Here is a 21,439-nt window from a genome sequence, read left to right as displayed (position 1 = left end):
CGTGATGCTGTACGGTAGCATTTTACCCACAGGAGAACATCTTTCAAAATTAATCATTCTTCCTCATGCTGGTTGATTGTCCCAGTTGGCACATCACTGGGAGGTCAGACCTTGCTCTTTAAGTGTTTCAGTAATGTGTAACTTGTGCAGGCAAAAAGCAAACCAAAAATTGGAGTCATCCTTCTCAAGTCCTGCAGCTGCCTTGTCTACTGTGGCTTTGTGGTGTGAGAAAGCCTCTGCTGTCTGTGCAGCAGCGTCCACAGCATCCTCCCCAGGAGTAGGTAGAGTCCATCCAGAGAAACAAACTCCTTCGCTCCTCTGTGAGAAGCAGCTGTGAGAAGCAGCTCTTCATCTCTGGAAGTTCGTCCTGAGATCGCAGCCATTCAATCCCATCTCTAGGCGCCTCTTCCGGTTCTAGTTCCCTTGCTGTTTCCACCACATCTGCAGCTACTTCCTCCTCTGAAGCCTTGGACCCCCCAAAGTTGTCCGTGATGGTTGGAATCAACTCTTCCTAACTCTTGTCGTGTTAACACTGTGACCTCCTCCCAGGAGTTAGGAATGTTCTCCGTGGTGTCTGCAGCGTTGAATCCTGTCCAGAGATTTCCAACTCACTCTGCCCCATGTCCACCAGAGGAGTCCCATGGAGAGCAGCTGGTGCCTCACCAGATGAACATCTTCAGTAACAAACCTGGAAGTGGAAGTGGAAGTGACTCCTTGGTCTGAGGGCTGCAGAACCGGTGCTGCGTTAGCAGCCCAGAACCTTGTTGAAAGGGAATCATTTCTGTCTTGGGGAAGAACCGGAAGTGACACAGTTGCAGATCTGGTGAATAAAGTGGATGAGGATGCATCGTAATATTTTTGCAGGACAGAAATTGCTGTAAATGTTTGCATCACTCCAAGACATCAAGGCAGCCGCAGAAACACACAAAAAGGACTTCCAGACCTGCTTCAGAAGGTAGCCAGAGCAATGGGACGAGAGTGTTTGAAGCAAGGAGGAATCTTTTGAGGAGGAGTCATGGCAATGTGACTTTTACTGAAATAATTTTTAAAATTTGTTATTTAAACATTCACACCTCCTATTTTTCATCACACCGCATGTCTGTTGCATACCATCATATCTCATGCCCCGTCTCATCAGTATAAATGCAGTGGAAAGGCCAAGTGCAGGAGTCAGTCCGCAGAGGAAGGACGCTGGAGAGAGTATTGATCACAGTCCCGCCTGGGTACTCTCTGTCCATCTCCAGAATTAGATGTTTGTCCCTGAGTGCTTTGTGGCCTCATTCTCTCGTCTGTGTCCCCAGCCCCTCACACTGCCAGGGTGCAGGGCAGCTTGTCTCTCCCTCACCCCGATCTTCCTCGTTGCCCACTGTGCCTGCCCTCCCATGCCCTCTGCAGTCCCTGCTGGACCTCACTGTGCCAGCTGCACTCCAGCTGGATGAATCGTCGCCCTCAAGCACCCTGCCTTGGTGAGGAGGCTTGCTTAGCAGACATTAGTTGCACACATTCAGGGTGATCCTAGTGTCACCTGTCTGACTTGGGGCTTACACTTGAAGCTGGCTTTTTTGAACTACATCCCTTCTGTCAGCTGCTTCTGTGTGATTTGGCTCCCTTTTCTAAGCAGAGGCAGAAAGGAAAGTTGCAGTTCATTGCAGCTATCACCTGGGAACTAACCAGAGCATGCCGAGCAAGCTGCAGGCCACTGACAGTTGTGTCCCTTTGGCCAGGTCGCCTGGTCCCGCTGGAACCATGGAGGTCCTGAGGAAGGCAACCCGCGCTCGGGCATGCGCCCACACAGCATGCTACTTCTCTTCAGCTCTTCCAGGGCAAGGGTGGATTCGTGTTTGTTTTGTGCCCTGACACATGGCACAGATTCTGAAATACAGCAGGTCTTCAAGGTGTGTTTCTGGAATTCTCAGAAGGAACGAGGAGGGAGGGATAAATTGAAAATGAGCTATGAGATGCTCTTCCAGGGCCCGGAGTTAGATGGTGTCAAATAGAAGAAGATCTGCTAAGTAGGTCTCTTGCTCATTCCTGTGTATGAAATTTCCTCCTGGGAAGTACCTGATGAGCTAGAAGAATCTGATATCGTAAACACTGAAATAACTACCACAAACTTGAAGAGTGTCCAGTACCCTAGGAATGACATGAGGATAGTTACATAACAGGGAACACCCGCGAATGTTCTCTAAGACAGCAGCTTGCAGGAGGACGAGGCACAGCTTACAGAGAGAACCAGTGGGGCAGCAGCTCCCAGCAACACCCACGGTTCCCATTTTGAAACTCAAGTTCTGTAGGTTTTGGTCGTTTGTCAGCTTCTCTCCCGCTACCCCTAAAGCTGCCCCATTTTAGGTCTGGGTTTTACTAGGATGAAAGTGTCTATTTTTTCTGCCTTCCCTCACTCCCCTTCCCATTAATTCTATTTGACGTTGGTTTTAGAGCAGATGTGAGATGGGTTTTGGGTCACATTCAGTGGCAGCTTGCAGGGCGTCCAGAAGGATTCTGAGGTTGAATCAGAGCTAGTGCGGGGAAGTTCTGTGGATGGAGGGGGAGGTGGTGCAAGGAAGCAATATGTGCACCAGGGGTTTGCGATTCCTGTCCTAGGGCGGGGAGTGGCAGCTTTCGTCTTGTTACCTAAAGAAGAGTCAATTTAAGTTATTTTAATTTCACTTTCACCCACAGCCTGAAACTGTAGGGTTTCAGATCATATTCCATAGTGATTTGAACTCCGTATCTTTTTGAACAGAGAGGAAGAGAGAGGTAAATATAACAGCGCTCCAAACTTTTCCCAGACCTGTTGATATCTGATATCTGATTCTAAATCAGACTTCATGACCTCAGAAGGGGCAGGGGTAAAAGGCTATTTAAAAAGTCCCTCCAGGGGGCTGGGGATTTAGCTCAGCGGCAAAGCGCCTGCCTGGCAAGCGCAAGGTCGTGAGTTCGGTTCCCGGTACCGGAGAAAAACCAAAAAAAAACCAAAAAAAAAAAAAAAAAAAAAGTCCCTCCAAAAGAAAGGAAAGGAAAAAGAAAAAAATATATTTATACACAAGACAGTTAAGATATTTATGCAGCTAGTTTCTCTTAGTTCATTGGAAAGAAAGGTTTGTGCTAATATTGTTTGGACAATATCATGCCTATATCTTGTACTCTGAATAACTACTATGAAGACAACAATGCACAATGTATTAATTATCATAACTCGCCTATTAACCTGTTTTGAAATTCTGTTTTCTTGTTATTTTTAGGGGGTTTTTTCTCTTTAAAAAAAAAAAGTTTCCTCCAATGTCAGTATTTTCCGGTGGTTATTTCAGATGCAATGTAAGCTTCTGAAATTTGAGCTAGAACTGCATAGCATCTCTTAGGTAGCTGAGCTGCTCTCTGGATTGCTAACCTGGAGTTTTCTATTTGTGCATGGGGGATGGGAATGTGCTAAGGTGTGCCGGAGGCTTTGACCTGCCACCAGGAGGATTTCATTAGTGGCAGTGACTCACACACCCACACACAGCAGCTACCATCCTAGCATATCCATCTAGGTGTCCTCTTTGAAGCATTTTTTTTTTTTTGATGGAGAAACTAAAGCCTGGCCTGTGATTTTTACTTATTGTGGAAATGCGTGGGCTGGACAGCCGAGCTATGAAAACATCTTAGCCTAGCCAGCAAATTCTCCTTGAATGCTTTCCATGTGCAAATGTATTTGTGAACCTCCATACTTGGGAAGAGACAGGGCAAAATCACCCCAACAAATAAATACTTTAAAAATACCACTTAATGCATCCAGGAAAGTACACTGTTGGGAACAAGGACGGTGTTTCCCTTGGTGTCTGTGGAGGCTGCTTGGAGGAGGCAGCGTTCACATTTCAACCAGGGTGAGGCGATGAGGTGGGGTTTGTGTTGTAATGCTTGGGGAAAACCCTTCCAACCCAGAGAAGCAACAAGAGCAGACCTGTCCAGTGCTAAGAAGGAAAGCTGGTGAGCTAGGAGCAAAGGGAAGACCCAGAGACCTGTTCTTTCTGATGTTTGCTCAATTATGGTCATTGGTGGTGGTTCATTATAACCTTGTAAATATTCATTGCACTTCCTAGAGCTGGTGTTTTGCGTTTGGTTGGATGTACTTAACTGTCCAGAGAGAGTGTGAAGAATTATGCAAGTTTAAGGGAAGCCACCCCCTGGCACTATCCCATAGAGGAAGCTGTGAGGTCCAGGTGGGGCCGTCTCTGCTCTGCAGAACCGTGCAGGCTGGTGGGGTGGAGACTAGGGAACCAGAACCAGGGACCCCATGCACGTTAGCCAGGTCAGTAGGGAACATCAAGACTCTCACTGAAGGACCAGAATCTGACCTGTCCTCCTGTGTGCTGGGTGGCGTTTTTCTCTACCTGACCCCTGCCAAGGCCATCTTGGTCCCTCTCAGAAGTCCCCTGTGACCTCTTTGGGGCCAGACCCACATCCACACTTTCTTGTGCCCACTTAGCCTATTGTACACGTATCCCCATCCAGCTGGGTTTCCCAAGGTGTTGTGAGCTCCTTGCAGGCGGGTAGTTATCATCGGAGCTCAGACACCTGCACCCAATAGATTCCATCAGTCTTTGCTGAGCCAGGGTGCAGCGGGGCAGGCCCTGCTAGATGCAAGGACTTTAGCTGTTTGCTCATTATGCACCCAAAGGACCCCAGTGAAGATCTACACTGGACCTGGCGACAGTTTTCCTCTTCACACTCCTCTGAATCGATTCAAATGCTTTGAATGAAGTGACTACCACTTACTGTTTGAGTACTTTCTGGTGAAATGTACATAACAAAATCTACCATGTTAACCATTTTTAAGCGACCAGTTCTATGACAGGGAGTATACATTATTATGTAATCATCACCACCATCCATCTCTGAAACTTTCTCTTTATCCCAACCTGGGAAATTCCATACTCGTATAACAGTAAGTCTCCATTCTCCCACTTCTAGGCCACTGGAAAGCATACTCTGCTTTCTGTCTCTATCCTCTTGACAACTGTAGGTGCCTGCCTCATGTAAGCCTTGTGTGTTGTCTTATTTCATGCCACGTAATGTCTTCTGGGTTCTTCTGTGTTGTAGTGTGTGTTAGAATTTCTTTCCTTTTTAAGGCAGGATAATGTATGGATTGACTATTCTGTGCTACATTTTTCTTATGAATTAATTTGTCAGTGGACATTTGAGTTGTACCTACCTTTTGGTTAGTAGGAATACAGTTGCTGTGAGCATTGGTGTGCAAATGTCTTTCCAAATGCATGCTTCCAGTTCTTCAGGGAATAGACCAAAACTACGAATGCTAAATCACTTGGGAAAATCACTTTAAAATTTTGAGACATTTTAATATTTTTCAGAATGGTTATTTGATTCAAGTCAAGGGTCACCTTAGGATGGAGGTGCCACAGAAATGCAAGCCGAGGTGTCACACTTTTGTTCTTGTGACTTGGGTGATGCTGCTTTGGTGACAGAATGATTTCAAGTGTGGTTTCCTTTTTCTTTACAGCATCAAGCTCCTAGCTGTGCAAGAACTACTTGACAGAGAGGCTCTGGAAAAGGTAAATGTTTTGTCCTGCCTGCCCCACTTTCACAAACAGACCAGAGTGCCGCGCACAGGGAGAAATCCATTCTCCGTCACCAGAGATAGCGTGTGTTGCAAAGGCGGTCAGTTATTTTCTGCTCCTGGCAGAAGTTTCATGTAAACACCATCTCGCTCATGTTCCATCCATACCTGCTGGGCTCCTTCGGGCTACGTGAGCCAGGCCTGGCCCTGACAGCCACATTCTAGAGAGGGCATTCATGCTTCTCAGCACCAGCCGTGGAGGCCTCAGGGTGCCAGGCTCTGTGCCTGCCCTTTGTGCCCTCTGCGTGGTGCCCGTTACTCTCTGGGGATGTGGATGATGGGGGTGAGCCCAGCATGGCTCATGACTTGCCCCAGGCAGCTGAACTAATGGAAGAGTGCTGATTGGACTCCCACGGTTCCACTTCCAAAGCTGATGCTTTCCTGCTCAGCAGGCAGGTAGGTGAGTTTGTGTCCCCTTTAGGCTAATCCTGAGACTAAGAAACTTCCTGCCCACTGCTGACTAGCGCTTGCCAGTGGCCTGGAAGAGACTTCCAGTGTATCTCTGCTTTCTGTGTTCAAGGCCAGCCCCAAACAGGACTGTTTGCTGGTTGGGATTCTAGTCCAGTGTGTGATGTGGGTTGGGCTCTGCAAGCATCCTGGACAGGCCCATGGGAGGCCATGCCGCTGTGCCACCTCGCCAGCCTCCCGAAGAAAACTGGGCTGCTCCCCGTGGTCACTCAGGGTTCATTCTGAGGATGCAGCTCTGGGTATTAGTTAGAATCCATAGTGCTGACTTAGAAGTACACAGTAAGAGAAAAGCACCCAAAAGCTCTTTCTTTTTTTGAATTTAAAATGTTTGGATTAGTGGTCAGTCCGTTGGCACTAAAATGAGTCAGGTCTTTAAAATCAGCACCAAGCAGTGATGGGAGGGTGAGAGGGCCCTGAGCTTGGGGTTGGAATTTTATGTCCTCAGCCTCTCCTCCACCCTAGGTGACACAAGGGGGCCACTGCTGCCGACCTCAGAGAGGCAAAAGATGAGCCAGAGAGCTAATGCAGCAGAAGGGCTTCCCAAATGCCAAAGCACTCTGCTCATATTAATTCTTAATTACTTATATTAATTCTTAATATGCGTTCGGCCCTTAGAGCCTTCTAGGTCTGGCTATAAAATTGATCCATGAGCAAGATGACAACATTGGATGCAGATGGTAGGTGGGATAGTATATCAATGTGAACCTTTCCTGCAATTGATCCCTTGCCTGCGAGCCTGTAAGAGCATGGCCTTGCTCTTAGGAATTACATGCAGATGTGTTCAGGAATAAAAGTCCATGGGAGAATGGGGCATTATTGCTTGTTCTCAAGAGATTTAGAAAAGAAAAAACAGTGATATGTGTATCCCGAACAGAGCCAGAGGGAGAAAGGCAAGCTTCCCAATCCTACCACCCTCACTCTCAGCCCAGCTCATATTTGTGTGCTGCTCCCCCAGTTCAATGGAGGACCAAAAGAGAACTTTACAGAATGATCCCAGGGTGCCCCAGGGCCAGCTGGGAGCGAAGTTCACACAGCTCCCTTCTTCCTTCTGCGCCTTCCTGCATTCACTTATTCCTGCCATGGATATTTGTTGTGCTTTCTGTGTGCTACGCAAGTAACAGACTTTTCTGGAAAAATCCAGAAGCAACCAGTCATCATAAGCGTGGTGGCCAGTTGCATGGTGAGTGACATGTGATCTGCTGCCTGGAGCAGCACTGTTTTTTTATGGTAAGATTATCCCGTTGATACACTGACATGACGTGCTCCCCCACCTCCGCAGGGCCTCGTGACTAACACATTCCCCTCCCCTGGACACATTGGAGGGCCACTAAGAAAAGACCTTCCTGACCTGTGGCGCTTTGCTACTCAAGCTTGTTGGAAATGTGGTCTCAGCCTCCAACCCAGACCCCTTGAATCAGAGCCACTTTGTATAAAGGCCCCAGGTGACTTTCTGTGCACTGAGGTCCAGGAAGCAGAGTGAGAGGGAAAAAGCCAGTGAAGAAGGGCCCAGGGACAAAACAGCCCCCAAGGTCACACCCCTATGATCCATTTCTTCATCTAGACCTCGCTTCCTCAGTTTCCACTTCCTCCCAGTAATGCCATCAAATTATGATCTCTTCAGTGGAGTAATCAATGGATTAATGACATTAGAGTCCTTGTGGTCCAATGACTTCCCAAAAGCCCATCAGCAACCAAGCCTTCAACACCCTGAGCCTTTGGGGGACATGCTGGATCCCAGCTGAACAGTAGTTCACCTGTTTTGCTGCTATTTTATTTTATTTTATTTTGTCTTTTTGAGACAGGCTCTCACTATGCAGTTCAGGCTAGCCTTGAACTCACTTTGTAGCCCAGGCTGGTCTTGAACTTGATGATCTTGATGATCATCAAGATCCGCCTGCCTCAGCCTCCCGAGTGCTGGGATTACAGGCGTGCACCACCAGGCCCGGCTAGTAGTTTACCTGTTTTTAGCAGAGGGCTTCTCCACTTTGAGAAGTGCCGAGGTTTGCCTGCTTTCTACAGAACCCGGAGCCAAGGTCACTCCTAGCCTCACCTTTCTGCAGCTGTGGGAACCGACGGAAGAGCTTCCCTTGGGGCACAAGTCCTGTATTCTCATCTGTAACCCTTGCTATCTGGGGCTCCCTCCATTCTTTCTCTAAGGCTCTGTTTTTAACAAGAATTGACCCTTGCTCACACTATGAAGAGAGGACACCTTGCTGTTTACTACTCTAGCTTTTGGTATTTTCTCTCAGTCTTACATCAGTGGCCCTTACTAAGTTTCAGGGTATTCACAATGCATCTGCCTTATTCACCATGGAGACAGGCTTTCTGGGGAGAAGTGAATAGTGAAGACATGCCCAGTGACCCCAATACATAGGCCAGTAGGTGCCCCATTTTACTTCTTATTGTTTGTCTTAGTTGAGGAGCAGACTTCTGGATTTCTCTTCTCTACTAATACTACATAGAGCCAGTGCCAAACTAGAGACTGATTTATCACTTATCCAAAGCATAAATTCTAAACCATACAATTAACCTAAGTTTCTCTGTCAATTTATTTCAAAAGTGATTAGAACCATGAGCAGGGGAGCTCATATGTATAACTATCAGGGCATATGCCATCTATTCTACAAGGCTGTTTGGGTTTAAAGGTACTTTCTCATTGCATGTCCCTTAGGTCCCAAAAACAAGGTCTCATTCTGCAAAGAATGCATGTCATCCGGCCTGTGCACTCCCTTAGAGGGTGGGACCCTTTGTTTTTCTGAAATTAAGTCACACAGATTTGTTTCCCAGGCTTTAATGCCTTTAAATGTGGCATGACATGACAGGAAATAAAAATATTGGTACAGCTTGATTTAGAAAGATCATTTTTCAATGACCCTTTCAAACGGCTTCCTACAGAGCTACAGACAATAGTTTGGCCTCGTGCTCCGGCCAGGGGTCACCTTCATCCTGCAGGACCAGGGGGCAGGCCGCCAGCTGACCCAGCTGAGACCAGTGCCTGCCCAAGAAGCTGCTTGCATGAACTAGGACGCCAGGGGCAGAGGCCACCCTGTTCTGACCACTGCCCGACCTGCCCGGCTGCCTTTAACCCCAAATCAGCGAAGCTCCTTCTTCGTCCTCTAGAACTGGGCATTGTCACTAATGTCACTAATCCTGCAAATCCAGGTCTGCAGTTACTAGCAAAAGGACCTGTTTGGCAAGTGACCCCCACTTTCTTTTCAATATGCAGGGTCACAGTAATATCTACATCATTGGGATTTTAAAAATGAGAGTTAAGTGAAATAAAAGAGATTACGTACATAGTAGATACCAGTGTGACAGTACCTTTTACTGTCACTACTACTGTAACCATCCCACCTGCCAGTTCTGTTCCCCAAACTATACTCTTGGGGTCCACCCAGGCACCTCACTGGGAGGTAGCAGGATGGGGTGTAGCTCAGTGGTAGCACACTCATCTACACGCTCAAGGCCCAGGGTGTGATTCAGTATCACCACTGCTGCCACTACCACCACCAACAAAGAGTTGTATTTTCTTCTGTGGTTTTGAAAATCATCACAAGATACCATATTTAGGATCTCCCACTATCTGTCTTCATGAAAGGCTTTTATCTGAAGTAAGCAAAAATAGAGCCCCCCAACAGCACTTCTGAATCACCTTTAGCTTTCTCTGTTATCAAAGATAAGCAAAGTAAACAATAGCGAGTCATTTAAAATTTATTGGTTAAGTTTTAAAAAGCATGACGTGTCTTGTCAAAGCTGTTCTGTTTTTAGTTGTGCTGATTCCCTTTCTACCCACGGCTGGGGAAGGCGGTGAGGGTGGCGGATCCCTCTCGTGCTCCTGAGCGGTGGGTTTCATGGGTCTTTGAGGTGATCAGAATTCCACTCCTGGGAGTAAATCTTAAGGAAATGATCCTTAGAAGTAGAAAAATGGTAATTGTGCTGTATAGCGTACTTTGTAATTGGAAAGCGGTTCCATACTTTATAGGAAGACAGTGATAAAAATGCCTGAGGCTGGTCTATCTGAGGGGCTGGTATGTGGCCACTAAAAATGTTAAATCTCTTAGCTTTGTAGGAGTGTGACATATTATTTACCAAAAATAAGAATAAGCAGTTGTACTTTCTGTGTTGGAAGCCTTGTAAAAATATATGATCATTCTTTGAATATCTTTGATATCTTTGATGTCTGTGGGTATCACCTCCTATTAGTCTGGGAGAAAACTGCATCTGTGAGAAAGATGTTTGCTTTTCCTGCATGCAGGTCACTTACATTGTAACTGGTAATGAGTAATGGAAGTCATCACACATGGTCATTTAAATACAATAGTGAACTGGGCGTGGTGGCACACGCCTGTAATCCCAGCACTCGGGAGGCTGAGGCAGGAGGAGCCTTGCAAGTTCGAGACCAGCCTGGGCTACTAAGTGAGCTCAAGGCCAGCCTGGACTGCATAGCAAGACCCTATCTCAAAAAAGATAAATAAATAAATAAATACATACATACATACAATAGTGATAAGTGCAGCAAAACCAGAAAAACAGGAAAAAAATTTGTTAGTAAGAGAGCCCTAACTAATGTTCTTACTGCATCCGTGTATGTGTGTGTGTGTGTGTATAAGAGATGTGATTGAAAAATTACAGTGTACATTTAAATTAAAAATTGTTTTAGTAAAAGGCACATTGTCATTATTCTGCCTCAAAACTCCCTTTGCTTCGGACACATTTATCCCATCATTCTTCCCACTTTCTGCAGCAGTTCTGGAAGTGCTCTTTTGTGAGTGTCTTCAGTTGCGCTGCGATGGCTGCCTCAGTGTCCTGCATTGATCCAAAACGTTGACCTTCTGTGACCACTTTGACTTTGGGGAGGAGCCAGGAGACTCCGGCTGCCAGATCCAGGGAATGTGGTGGATGTGAGCACACTGTCATATTTTTATGAACCTGCCTTTCCGTTAGATGGCACTTGGCAGCGGCATTCACTGTATTTTTTCTGTATTTTTTTATCATACCTTGCAAAGACATGAAAGAGGACTTCCAGAAGTACTTCCAACAGTGGCCAGAATGATAGGATAAATGTATATGAAGCAAGGGCAGGATTCTAAGTATTTTGAGGGGGATTAATGACAATGTATTTCTTTTACTGTAATTTTAAAATATAATCATTCACCATACATTTGGTTCATACCTTGTCTGTATGTCTGTATATATGTATAATTAGGTAATGCCTTTTTTTGTTTTCACTCTCCTTTATCCTTGACTTCTTGTTCCTAGATTGACCTTTTCCAGACCCTTGGCCACTGCAGCTGGAGAAGCAGGAGGATGGGGAGTAGAGGCTCATAGGATCGGAAGGCTGGCATGGTGCCCTGAGACCTGCCCAGGGGGCTCCTCCTGTTCTAGATCAGAGCAACCTATGGCTGATCTAGGGCTTAAATCCAGCCCGCAGCTTATTTTTATAAAGTTCATTGGAACACAGATGCACCTGTTCATTGAACCACTTACCTGTGATGCTTTTACACTGCAACATCAGGGTGAAACAGTGCCACCGGGGTGATGTAGCCCTTAGAGTCCTTTGCAGAAAGAGCTTGGCAGCTCCTACCCTAGCTCAGCGGTGCCCTTTTAAGGATCCGAGGAAGCTGCGTGTCCTCGTCCCTGGAAACCCCATTTAGGCACCTCTCCACACCATTGGGTTTCCACACTTGGAGCTTAACAGGCTTCTAGAAGCTTCTAGAAGCTTCCCCGAAAGCCCTCAGTTCTTGTCTTTGGGCCATGGCAAAGGTGGGATGCATTTTTCTACCTCAAATGTGCTGTCATTTCCTTTAACTGTCATGATAGCTTGAGTAGGATATGTTCCTAACAATAGGGTAAGTCTGCCCATGCCAGTGAGGCACAGTGCCCAAGGTCTGTGGGAAAGCCACTGTGTTTAGTTTGGTTTGATTTTTTTTTTTTTTTTTTTTTTTTTTTGAGACACATAGTCTGGACTGGTCTTGAACTTCCTATGTAGCCCAGGTTGGCCTTGAACTCATGATCCTCAGCCCGCTGAGTGCTGGGAGGGAAAGCCACTTTTGTGCTCAGATGGCAGTCAGATTTTAGACAGTGCTGTATCCCTTCTGTTTCCTTTCTGTGGCTTACGGGGCAATCGCATATTAGTTACTCTAAGGGAATTACTTGGTTTCTAGGGCATCCAGGTTCCCATTCTTTACCTGTTTCTTTCTAGAACCTTAGTAACATCAGACACGCATTTAGGTCCCCCAAACATGAAATGTGCTGGGACCTCCCTGCTTTCTGCTTTGCTCATACTACTTCTCTTTTTTTCTTTACTGGTGGTTTCCTTAAATGTCAGTTCCCACCCTCCACAGCCAGCCCTCATCCCCCCTCAGCTCTCCTTGCTTCTTGTCTGACTTCATCTAGCAAATAAGTCATAGTGTGCAAGCTGGGTGTGGTGGTACACACCTGTAATCCAAGCACTTGGGAGGCTGAAGCAGGAGGATTTCTGTGAGTTTGAGGCCAGCCTGGCTTACGTAGTGAATTCCCAGGCCAACCCAAACTACAGAGCAAGGCCCTGTCTTAAAAAGAAACAAACAACAACAAATCATAACTTACTTACCCAACTTCTAACCTAACTAGTTTTTTTTTGTTGTTTTCTGTTACAAAAAAAATTCTAAAAGTTTATACAGAATTAAAATTTTTATATGCATTTATCACATTTTATAATTTCTCTATACCTATTTCTGTGTTTGTAATGAAAACCTTTGACTTTAGGTTGAAAACTTTTTTTTTTGTTGAGTCCACTTAGATATATGAATTTAGGAGTGGGAAAAGGAATTCGGTCATGCCTGAGAATTCATCTTATCTAGGTCAGCTGAGCCACTTGGGAAGGTGACATCAGATGCCATCTTTTGCTAAAAGTCTTGCTATGACTTCTAGTCTCCTAGGTGACTGTGGACTTACAAAGAAATCTTATCTCCATGCAGATTACAAATTCTGGCAGAAGCCAAGGTGGAGCCTAGAGAGAGGTCATTTCATTCAGGTCTCAAGGTCAAAGGAGCCTGGCTTCTTGGGAGTTCCGGTATGAATGTGTACGGGAGAACCAGGAGAATCAACTCTCCCCCGGTTAACCAAAGCCTCTGTCACCCCCAGCCGGAGAGTCAGCTTTGCTGGCCTTTCATAGTGGCTCATATACAATGAGCTGGTTTCGTAAGCTTGCCTCATCTGTGATTTAAAAGTCTTTGTGTATGACTGTCTATCCTTGAGATCTCTTTCCTTTCTGCTAACAGTATAGTAGCTTATATCAGAGTAAGCTTCCTTTGAATAGCACCACGAACTTTGGGTGTGTGAAGACACTTTAATGCAGGCAGAACCGGCAGAAACTGGAGGGGCTTCTACCGTCAGAGGAAGAGACCAGCACAGGGTGAGGACCACATCTGGAAGGGTTCTTCCCCAAAAGCACACCCCAGTGTTTATGGGCAGCTAGAACTCAGGCAGAAAGTGGAGAGCTTTGGAGGGTGTTGTGGGTTAGAGCTAGATGTTGCCCCAAAGACTCATGTGCTCACAGGTGAGGCTTTGGGGAGATGACTGGATTACGGGGTGTAATTCTCATCAGGGGATCAGTCCACTGAGTAGTCTAGCTGAATATGATGTGGGGAGGTGGAGCCTGGGGTGTGATGTGGTAGGGTTTATCTCCCTCCCCTGCTCTTCCCTTTGCTCCTTCTGCTTCCTGTTTGCCATCAGGTGAGCAGCCCTCCCCTGCCATGTCCCTGTGCTGTGCCGGCCTGCATTGGAGCCAGCTGACTGTGGACTAAATCCTTTATAAACTGTGACCTCCTTTAAGTTATGAGTGTGGGGTGTTTGTCTTAGCAATACAAAAAATGACTAAGATGGAGGAGGGGAGCCTGAATTTTCTCCTTTTTTATTTTTCTGTGATCAGTTTAAAGATTTGTCTGGTTTTGCTGACATTATCAAAAACTTTGAATTTCACTGATCTTCCTCTATGTATTTTGGTCCTCTGTTTTATTAATGTTTACTCTAAGCCTTATTGTTTCCTCCCTTTTTCCTTCTTTGGGTTTAATTTGCTTTTGTCTTTCTGGAGTTTCAAGGTAGAAGCTTAGGTTATTTATTTGAGATCTTTCTACTTTGCTAACTAAGGAAGCATTATAGCTATCAGTTTTCCTCTAAGCACTGCAATAGCTGAATCCCATAAGCTTTGGTATGTTGAATTTTCATTTTTATTCAGCTCAATGTGATTTTAGATTCCTCTTGTTATTTCTCCTTTGACCCATTGGTTATCTACAAGTATATTGTCTAATTTCCACATATTTGTCAATTCTCTGAATTTCTTTTTCTTATTGATTTCTTACTTCATTCCATTTTATTGTGGTCAGAAAATATATGCTCTTTGACCTTATTTCGTGTAAACATACGGAAACTGGTCTTGTGGCCTAGCATATGGTCTGTCCTGGAGAAGTTCCTGTGCACTTCGGAACATGTAGTCTGCAGTCATTGGGTGTTCTGCACGTATCTGTAGGTCTAGCTGGTTTAGGTTGTTGAAGTATTTTATGTCCCATGTATCCTCTGTATAACTGCTCTATTCATTATTAGAATTAGGTACTTAGATCTGTTGTTGAATTGTCTATTTCTTTCTTTGACTCTATCAGTTCTTGATTTAAGTATTGTGGGCTCTGCTGTTAGGTACACATACATTTAGAGTATCTGTTGTCTTCCTCATTGATAGACTCTTTTGTTATTGTATTAACCCCCCCTTCATCTCTACTAGCAGATTTGTTTTAAAGACAATTTTCCTGATAGTGGTATAGTCACTGCAGGTTCCTTATGGTTGCTCTCTGTGTTTTTACCCTTTTTCATCTTATTAATTTCAAACTACTTGTGGCTTTGAATGTTTCTTGTAAACAGCATTGTCTTCATTACTTTTCTCATTGCTAAGACAAAATACCCAACACCCAAAGTTAAAGGGGGAGAAGTTTACTTAGCTCACACTTTGTAGAGGTTTCGGCCCATCATTAGCTGGGTCCAAGGCAGGGTGGTGTGGGAGACAGCATTGCAAAGGAGAAGCAGTTCATGGTGGCAGATGACAGCAAAAGCAACAAGCGAGGTACCTTAACAGCATCTTTCTGTCCCCTTTATCTTATCCAGGCTACTTAGGGCAGGTAGCACTTACACCCTTGAGCCCTTGAGCCTAGCATTGCACCAAGTCACACACTGTAGATCCAGTCACCTCTGAAAAAGCCCCACTTATGACCACATGAGGCTTTGAGGACATCTAGACACAAGCCATAACAAGCATGTATTTGGATCTTCTGTTTCATAATCTCTGTCTTTTTATTGAATTATCTTACCTATTCACATTTAATGTTGTTATTGCTGTAATTGAATTTATGGTGCCATTTTGCCTTTGATTTTCTGTATCTTAGCTCTTTTTCAGTTCCTCATTGCTGCTCTCTTTTGCATTAAGTGAATCTTTTCTTTGTTTTTTGTTTTTCTTACTGTACCAGGAATTGAACTCACAGCCTTGCACTTCCCAGGCAGGCACTGTGCCGCTGAGCTAAATCCCCAGCCCCTAAGTGAATCTTTTCTAACATGGCATTTTAAAAATTTCTTTAATGATTTTTTTCATTTTATATTCTTGAGTTATTCTCTTGGTGGTTGTTCTAGGATTTAACATGTATATCCTAATAGCTTTATACTAACTTATTTGAGATATCTGCTGTACTTCAGATTTACAACTAACTTAGCTCTAAGAAAGCATAGAAACTTTAGTACTGTACTATAGAACTCTATACCATCTTCCCCCTTTTTTATGCTATTTTATACCTATTACATCTATGTATGTTATAAAGTAGAAATTGTTATAATTATTATTGTTATGTTTTTATATCTTTTGAAGAAGACAAAATAAGGAAGTACAGCAAGTACCTATATATAGAATAGTATGTCAGTCTTCTTGTTTAGCTTTTTTGGTTGGCATCTGTGCCTGTAGATCTGGGTTATCACTTGGTATTATTGCCTCACTCCAAAGCATCTTCACTCTACCTACTTCTTTCTGCTTTGTCAAATATATTCCATTTCTCTACATTACAGACCCAACAGTTCAACTGTATGCATGTTGTTTGATTTTTTTCCCCTCTGGTGGTGCTGGGGCATGATCTCAGGGTCTTATGCATGCTAAGTGAGCACTGAGCCGTATATCTCCAGTGCCTACAAATTGCTTTTTAAATCACTTAAGAGAATAAAGGAGAAAAGGCGTGTCTTTATAACGGCTTTTATAATTACTTTTACTAATGCTATTCATTTTACAAATGAGGATTTGAATGGACCTGCGGTCACTTGCTTTAGGCCCGAGACATTTTTTTAGTATTTCTCATCAGGCAGGTCCATTAGCAACAGATTCCTTCAGTTTTGGGAATGTATTTCATCTTTATTTTTTTGGAATATAGTTCTGGATGTAAAATTGGTTGACAATTTTTTCAGCACGTTGAATATGTCTTTTACTTTCTCTGGAGAAGACTTTTAAGTCATTATGTGCATAAAGCGCAGTGAAACAGTTTACAGTTATGACAAAGAAAAAATAAGAGGCTAGTGAGATATTTTAGAAAGACCAAGGACTTTGTAGTGAGAATACCTGCAGTTTGACTCTTATTAAATAATAGATCATGAAATCAAGTTTAGTAAATGTCACCTGGAATTTACCTAACATTTGCTCTAGTACAGAATATATATATATAATGTGTGTGTGTGTGTGTGTGTGTGTGTGTGTGTGTGTGTGTGGCGCGCGTCTGTACATGGGTGGGTGGGGGAGGGGTGGATGGATGGGTCAAATGGATGCACAGCAGGGAAACAAATAGAATGCAAAGGTTTCCATATAAAATTTTGTTTGTTGCTATGCATCATGGTAAAAAATGTTTAGAAAATACTCTCTTTGTCCATTTATTAACGTCGAAGCGGGCCTGCTTTGGGATTTTTACAATACTGGGAGGTGTCTGCTTGCCCTTGGGTACACTCTGAGCACTTTTCTCTTCTACCTTGTTAATTTCTTAACTCAATTTTACTTTTCAACAGAAAAAAAGAAATGTTCCCAATTCACTGTTGTCCCTGCTGCACGTCACCACCTCCTACCGTAGGCACTCAGACAGCCCTGGCGACAGGAGTTGTACGCAATCTCCTGTCTTTTTCCACCCACCCACAAATAGGTCTTTTATCAGGAAATGCTAACAATGAATTGGTACTGAAAGAACTTTCACTTCACTTTTTTAGAGAATCCTGAGACTTTTCATGAATGGTTCATTCACTCATTTTTGGAGACCACGACTTTGTATTCAGCCAATTCTGGGCCAACCTGTCATTTTAAATAAAACAAAAGGGCAGACCGGTGAAACCGTTTTTTTGAGCTGCTAAACACATTTGTGCCGGATGTTCTTAGCAGATAAAATTACCCTGATTGAGCTGGTCTTTAAAGCTTGCTTTGCCAGAAATAACTCAGTGGAGAGTTATGAAAAACTGACAACCATGCACTTAGAATGAGTAATTCCTATAGCTGATACAATATTTTTTATTAACTTTCAAGAGGCATTGAGATGGTATGTTTAGGCCTTAACAAGATTCCAAACTCCTGGGAAAGCATCCAACCTGGCTTTGGAGGTTTTGATCTATCTGTAGAAATTTGGGCGAGTACAGTGACACTCCCCATGAGCAGGATCCCAGCAGGATCCCTGCCTAACTCCTGGACTCAGTGTCCCTGCCATACTGCGACTATGCGGCTGTCCACTCCTGCCCAGGTCCTAAGCCTGCGTCCCCTCACTCTCACCCATAGAAAATAGACTCATTTTAACTCGCAGAATTAAGTGGATTGGAAAAAGGCAGCCAAAGAAAATCAAGCAGTTCATCACCTCTGAGGTACTCTAAACTTGCCGGCCCTTGTGGGTTATCAGGCTGAGGTTGTGTACACCCATGGACAGTCAAGAGCTCTGTGTTACGCCGCCAAAATGCCGCTGAGTTGCTGAGCATCTTCCCCGTGTGTCTAGCTTTGGGGATCCTTGGTTGTCAAAAATGCCCAGAGCTAAATGGAAGGTTCACAGCATGCAGTGTAAAGGGTTGGACCTGGAAGAGGAAGAGAAGGTTCTGGGGTTTAGCCGAAATGCCAGCATTTGCACAAGTTGCTAGGGAGCAGTAAATCCTTCCCCTCAGCAGACGTCACAGGGCTGCAGTTGTGAGTTACAGCCTATCTCCTGTCGGGCAAGCAAGCTGCCCTCCCCCTCTCTATTGGGCTAAAACCCCTGGCGGAGAAGAAATAGCTCCCGATCGATTGCTCGCTTGGTGTCTCTGCCCGCTCATCCTTATTACGTGCTTAGTTTGTGTGGCTGTATCTGTGCCCAGCAAGGGAAGAGGCAACATGAGCTTTTGTGCTTCATTTCAGGATTTGGTAGGGGCGTTTTTGATGTTTTGGTGCTTATTTAGTAACAACACTTGTGCAGCATTTTTAATGAAAAAGAAATATATGTCTGTGTGTAAAAGGGCGGAGAGATGGGGAGAATGAGTGAGTGTGTTCACACCAATGAATTTGTACTTAGGCTGTGGCTGGACAAGTGAATCTTCTAGAAAACTGGAAAATAGGAAGAAAGACTCAAACACACAATTACAGTTCGGTCTAATTTCATTTTGTTTTGATCCCTTATTTATATAGTTACCAGAGGAACCCTTCTAAAACACAGGAAGTTTTCTCTTCCTCCTGATGCGGCTACCTGCAAGAGGCTGATTCCAGGACCCCACCTGATACCAAAACCTGCGGGTGCCCGAGCCCCTTGCGTAATGACACATACTTGCATTTGATCTATGCACATCCTCCATGTACTTTACATCATCTCTTTTCCGATACCTAATGCAACATAAATGTGTGCCATTCTTGTCCTACATTTTTTAGGGAAGAATGACAAGAAGATAAGTCTTACGTGGGCAGCCCAGACACGATTTTTTATCTGAAGATTCTCTGAATACTTTCATCCTGCACTTGGGTGAATCCACCCATGCATATGCAGAAAGCCGGGGTACAGGGGCCAGGGCAGTGTTCCAGAGGGAAGTCCTGGGGCATAATGGGCTCGGCACAGCCAGGCGTGGTGACATATACCTGCAGTCCCAGTATTCTGGGAGGCTGAGGCAGGAAGATCATGAGTTCAAGCCCAGCCTGGATAACTCAGAGAATAGGGATATCCTTTCTCAAAAACAGAAACAAAAACAAAACAAAACAAAAAAACTGGAGCTGAAGTTCAGTGCAAAAGCCCACGGACTGGAAATAATAATAAAAATGGGGTTAGATAGACTTATATGTGGGTCCTGGCTTAGCCACCACCCTTTGGGTGATCTTGAATTTGTTGCTGATTCCTCTTCAGCTGCAGGCTGGAATGACAGTGCCTTCCTTGTGAGCCACACTGTGTGAGGCATGGGGCGAGCCTGCCACACCACCTCCCCTTCTTGCTGCCATGTGGAACCTGGGAGTATGACCGACTGCAGGTCTCTGGAGCCGTTGGTGCCTACGTGGGGAAAAATAATCAGGTCTCTGGGGTCTGCTTGAAGTGAAAAGGGAAGCCGGGCGTGGTGACCCACGCCTGTAATACCAGCACTTGGGAGGCTGAGGCAGGAGGATCATTGTGAGTTTGAGGTCAGCCTGGGCGACAAAGTGAGCTCAAGGCCAGCCTGAACTGCATAGTGAGACCCTGTCTCAAAAAGACAAAAAAAAAAAGAGAAAGAAATGAAAAGGGAAATGTGCAGACTTTCAAGAGTAGGCTCTGGCATCATGCAAATCCAAACAAAATAAGCCATTTATCCATAATACTTTCACCTGCAGCTCTAAAGTCTTTGTGTGTGTGTGATTATTGCTTCATTTTCAAGCTTCATAAACACCGCTTAGAATGGTGCAAGCTGGCATTTTATAAGGAAAATGGCATCCACAGCTATTTCCCAGGGGGTTCCTAAGTACTAATCCTGTTGGAAGCAACCGTTCCTCAATAATTCTGGATTCTTCACAGAAACCCATATAGTTGTTAGTCCTGGGAGCCCTGCAGCCTAGAACAAGGTGAGGAGTGAACCAGTCCTTGGCAGATACCAACTCAAAAAATATGTTCTGAAGAAGGATGCGGCTCTCCAGAGGAAGGGAGGTGGGAGCTGGGGTAAAGGCCAGCTTTGTGCTACCCTAAGTCAGAGCTTTGCGTGGAAATCCCTAAGTGCTCATCCGTGCTTCCCTTCTGTGTCACTTTTCTTTCTCTTCGTGGCTTCCGTTTCCCTGTCACTACCCTTTCGGATGCCGCTTCCGGTACTGAGAACCTCAGGGATAAAGATGCTCCTATCGGCCCAAAGCGCTGCAGCCTTGTCTTGCGGGGGGTAGGTAGTGTCTGCCCTCTCCATCCTTCTCGCGGAGTCTTTGAGCCTATTGTCTTGACAACATCAAAGAGGAAGAAAGCTTCTGGAAAAGGAAAAGGTGCGGTGCATTGGCAGGGTTAGTATGGTTTGCCTTGAGAAATAAATGTCACCATCATTGTACAGACTCGGCAGGCGCCGGCGTGTGCCTATGCTGCAGTGTTGTAACCTGTATGGTAGGTGTTTCCTGGTTTCCTGCAGTGTCTTGGGATGAGCACCTCACTGGGAAGCCCCAAGAGGAGCTCTGCATCCTCAGCCTTCCTGGCTGGGCTGTTTCTGCGGCAGTTCACCATCCTCAGGATCTGTGGAAAGGCGCTGTGCCTGCCGACCATGGCGTGGCCGACGTATTCTGGCTCTGATATGGGCTGAGTGTCACGTTGTCTACAGCTTCCCCGTACACTCCCAAAATAGCCACAGCATCCTCCTAACTCACTGCTATTTTCAGACCCGCTTCTACTTAGAATAATTAATTTCAATCATTACTCATAAGTTTAGTGCCTAATTGGGAAAGAAACACTTATTTGCTCTAAAGCTGTCTTTTTTCTTTTTTTTGAGCTTCAAAGAGCCAGAATTTCAAGAATGAGGTCCTGGGCTCCATCTTCAGCACAACAGAAACAAAATAAAACAAAAAAAAACCTCTTAGTACATAACAGATGGAAAAGGGGCTGGGGATTTAGCTCAGCAGCAAAAGCGCCTGCCTGGCAAGCGCAAGGTCGTGAGTTCGGTTCCCGGTACCGGAGAAAAACCAAAAAAAAAAAAAAAAAAAAAAAACATAACAGATGGAAAGTTTGACTTCCAGTCTGTAGGCTGAACCCTGCTGTCAGCAATGGACATACATCCCCCATGAGTGCTGTCGGGGCAGCCCCAGTCTTCCTGACCACCCAGGGACCAAACTACTCCTCCAGCCAAGACCTCACGCACACCCAAGTCCTAGCAAGCGTAGGTTGACAT

General features: G+C 45.0%; 1 protein-coding gene across 2 annotated transcripts in view; it reads left to right on the top strand.

The window, feature by feature from the left end:
- Eepd1 (endonuclease/exonuclease/phosphatase family domain containing 1) overlaps nt 1-21,439 on the top strand; it is a 102,656-nt gene that overhangs the window by 54,536 nt on the left and 26,681 nt on the right. For both annotated transcript variants that reach the window (XM_013521285.1, XM_005397768.2), the window contains exon 3: nt 5,498-5,549. In XM_013521285.1, the coding sequence (XP_013376739.1) occupies nt 5,498-5,549 (52 nt within the window). The remainder of the gene's footprint in view (nt 1-5,497; nt 5,550-21,439) is intronic.

Source organism: Chinchilla lanigera, unplaced genomic scaffold (genome assembly GCF_000276665.1).
Source record: "Chinchilla lanigera isolate Chin_1 unplaced genomic scaffold, ChiLan1.0 scaffold00059, whole genome shotgun sequence".
In the NCBI taxonomy this organism is placed as follows: Eukaryota; Metazoa; Chordata; class Mammalia; order Rodentia; family Chinchillidae; genus Chinchilla; species Chinchilla lanigera.
The sequence above is the reverse complement of the archived record's forward strand: the minus strand, read 5'-3'. Positions and strand labels throughout refer to the sequence as shown.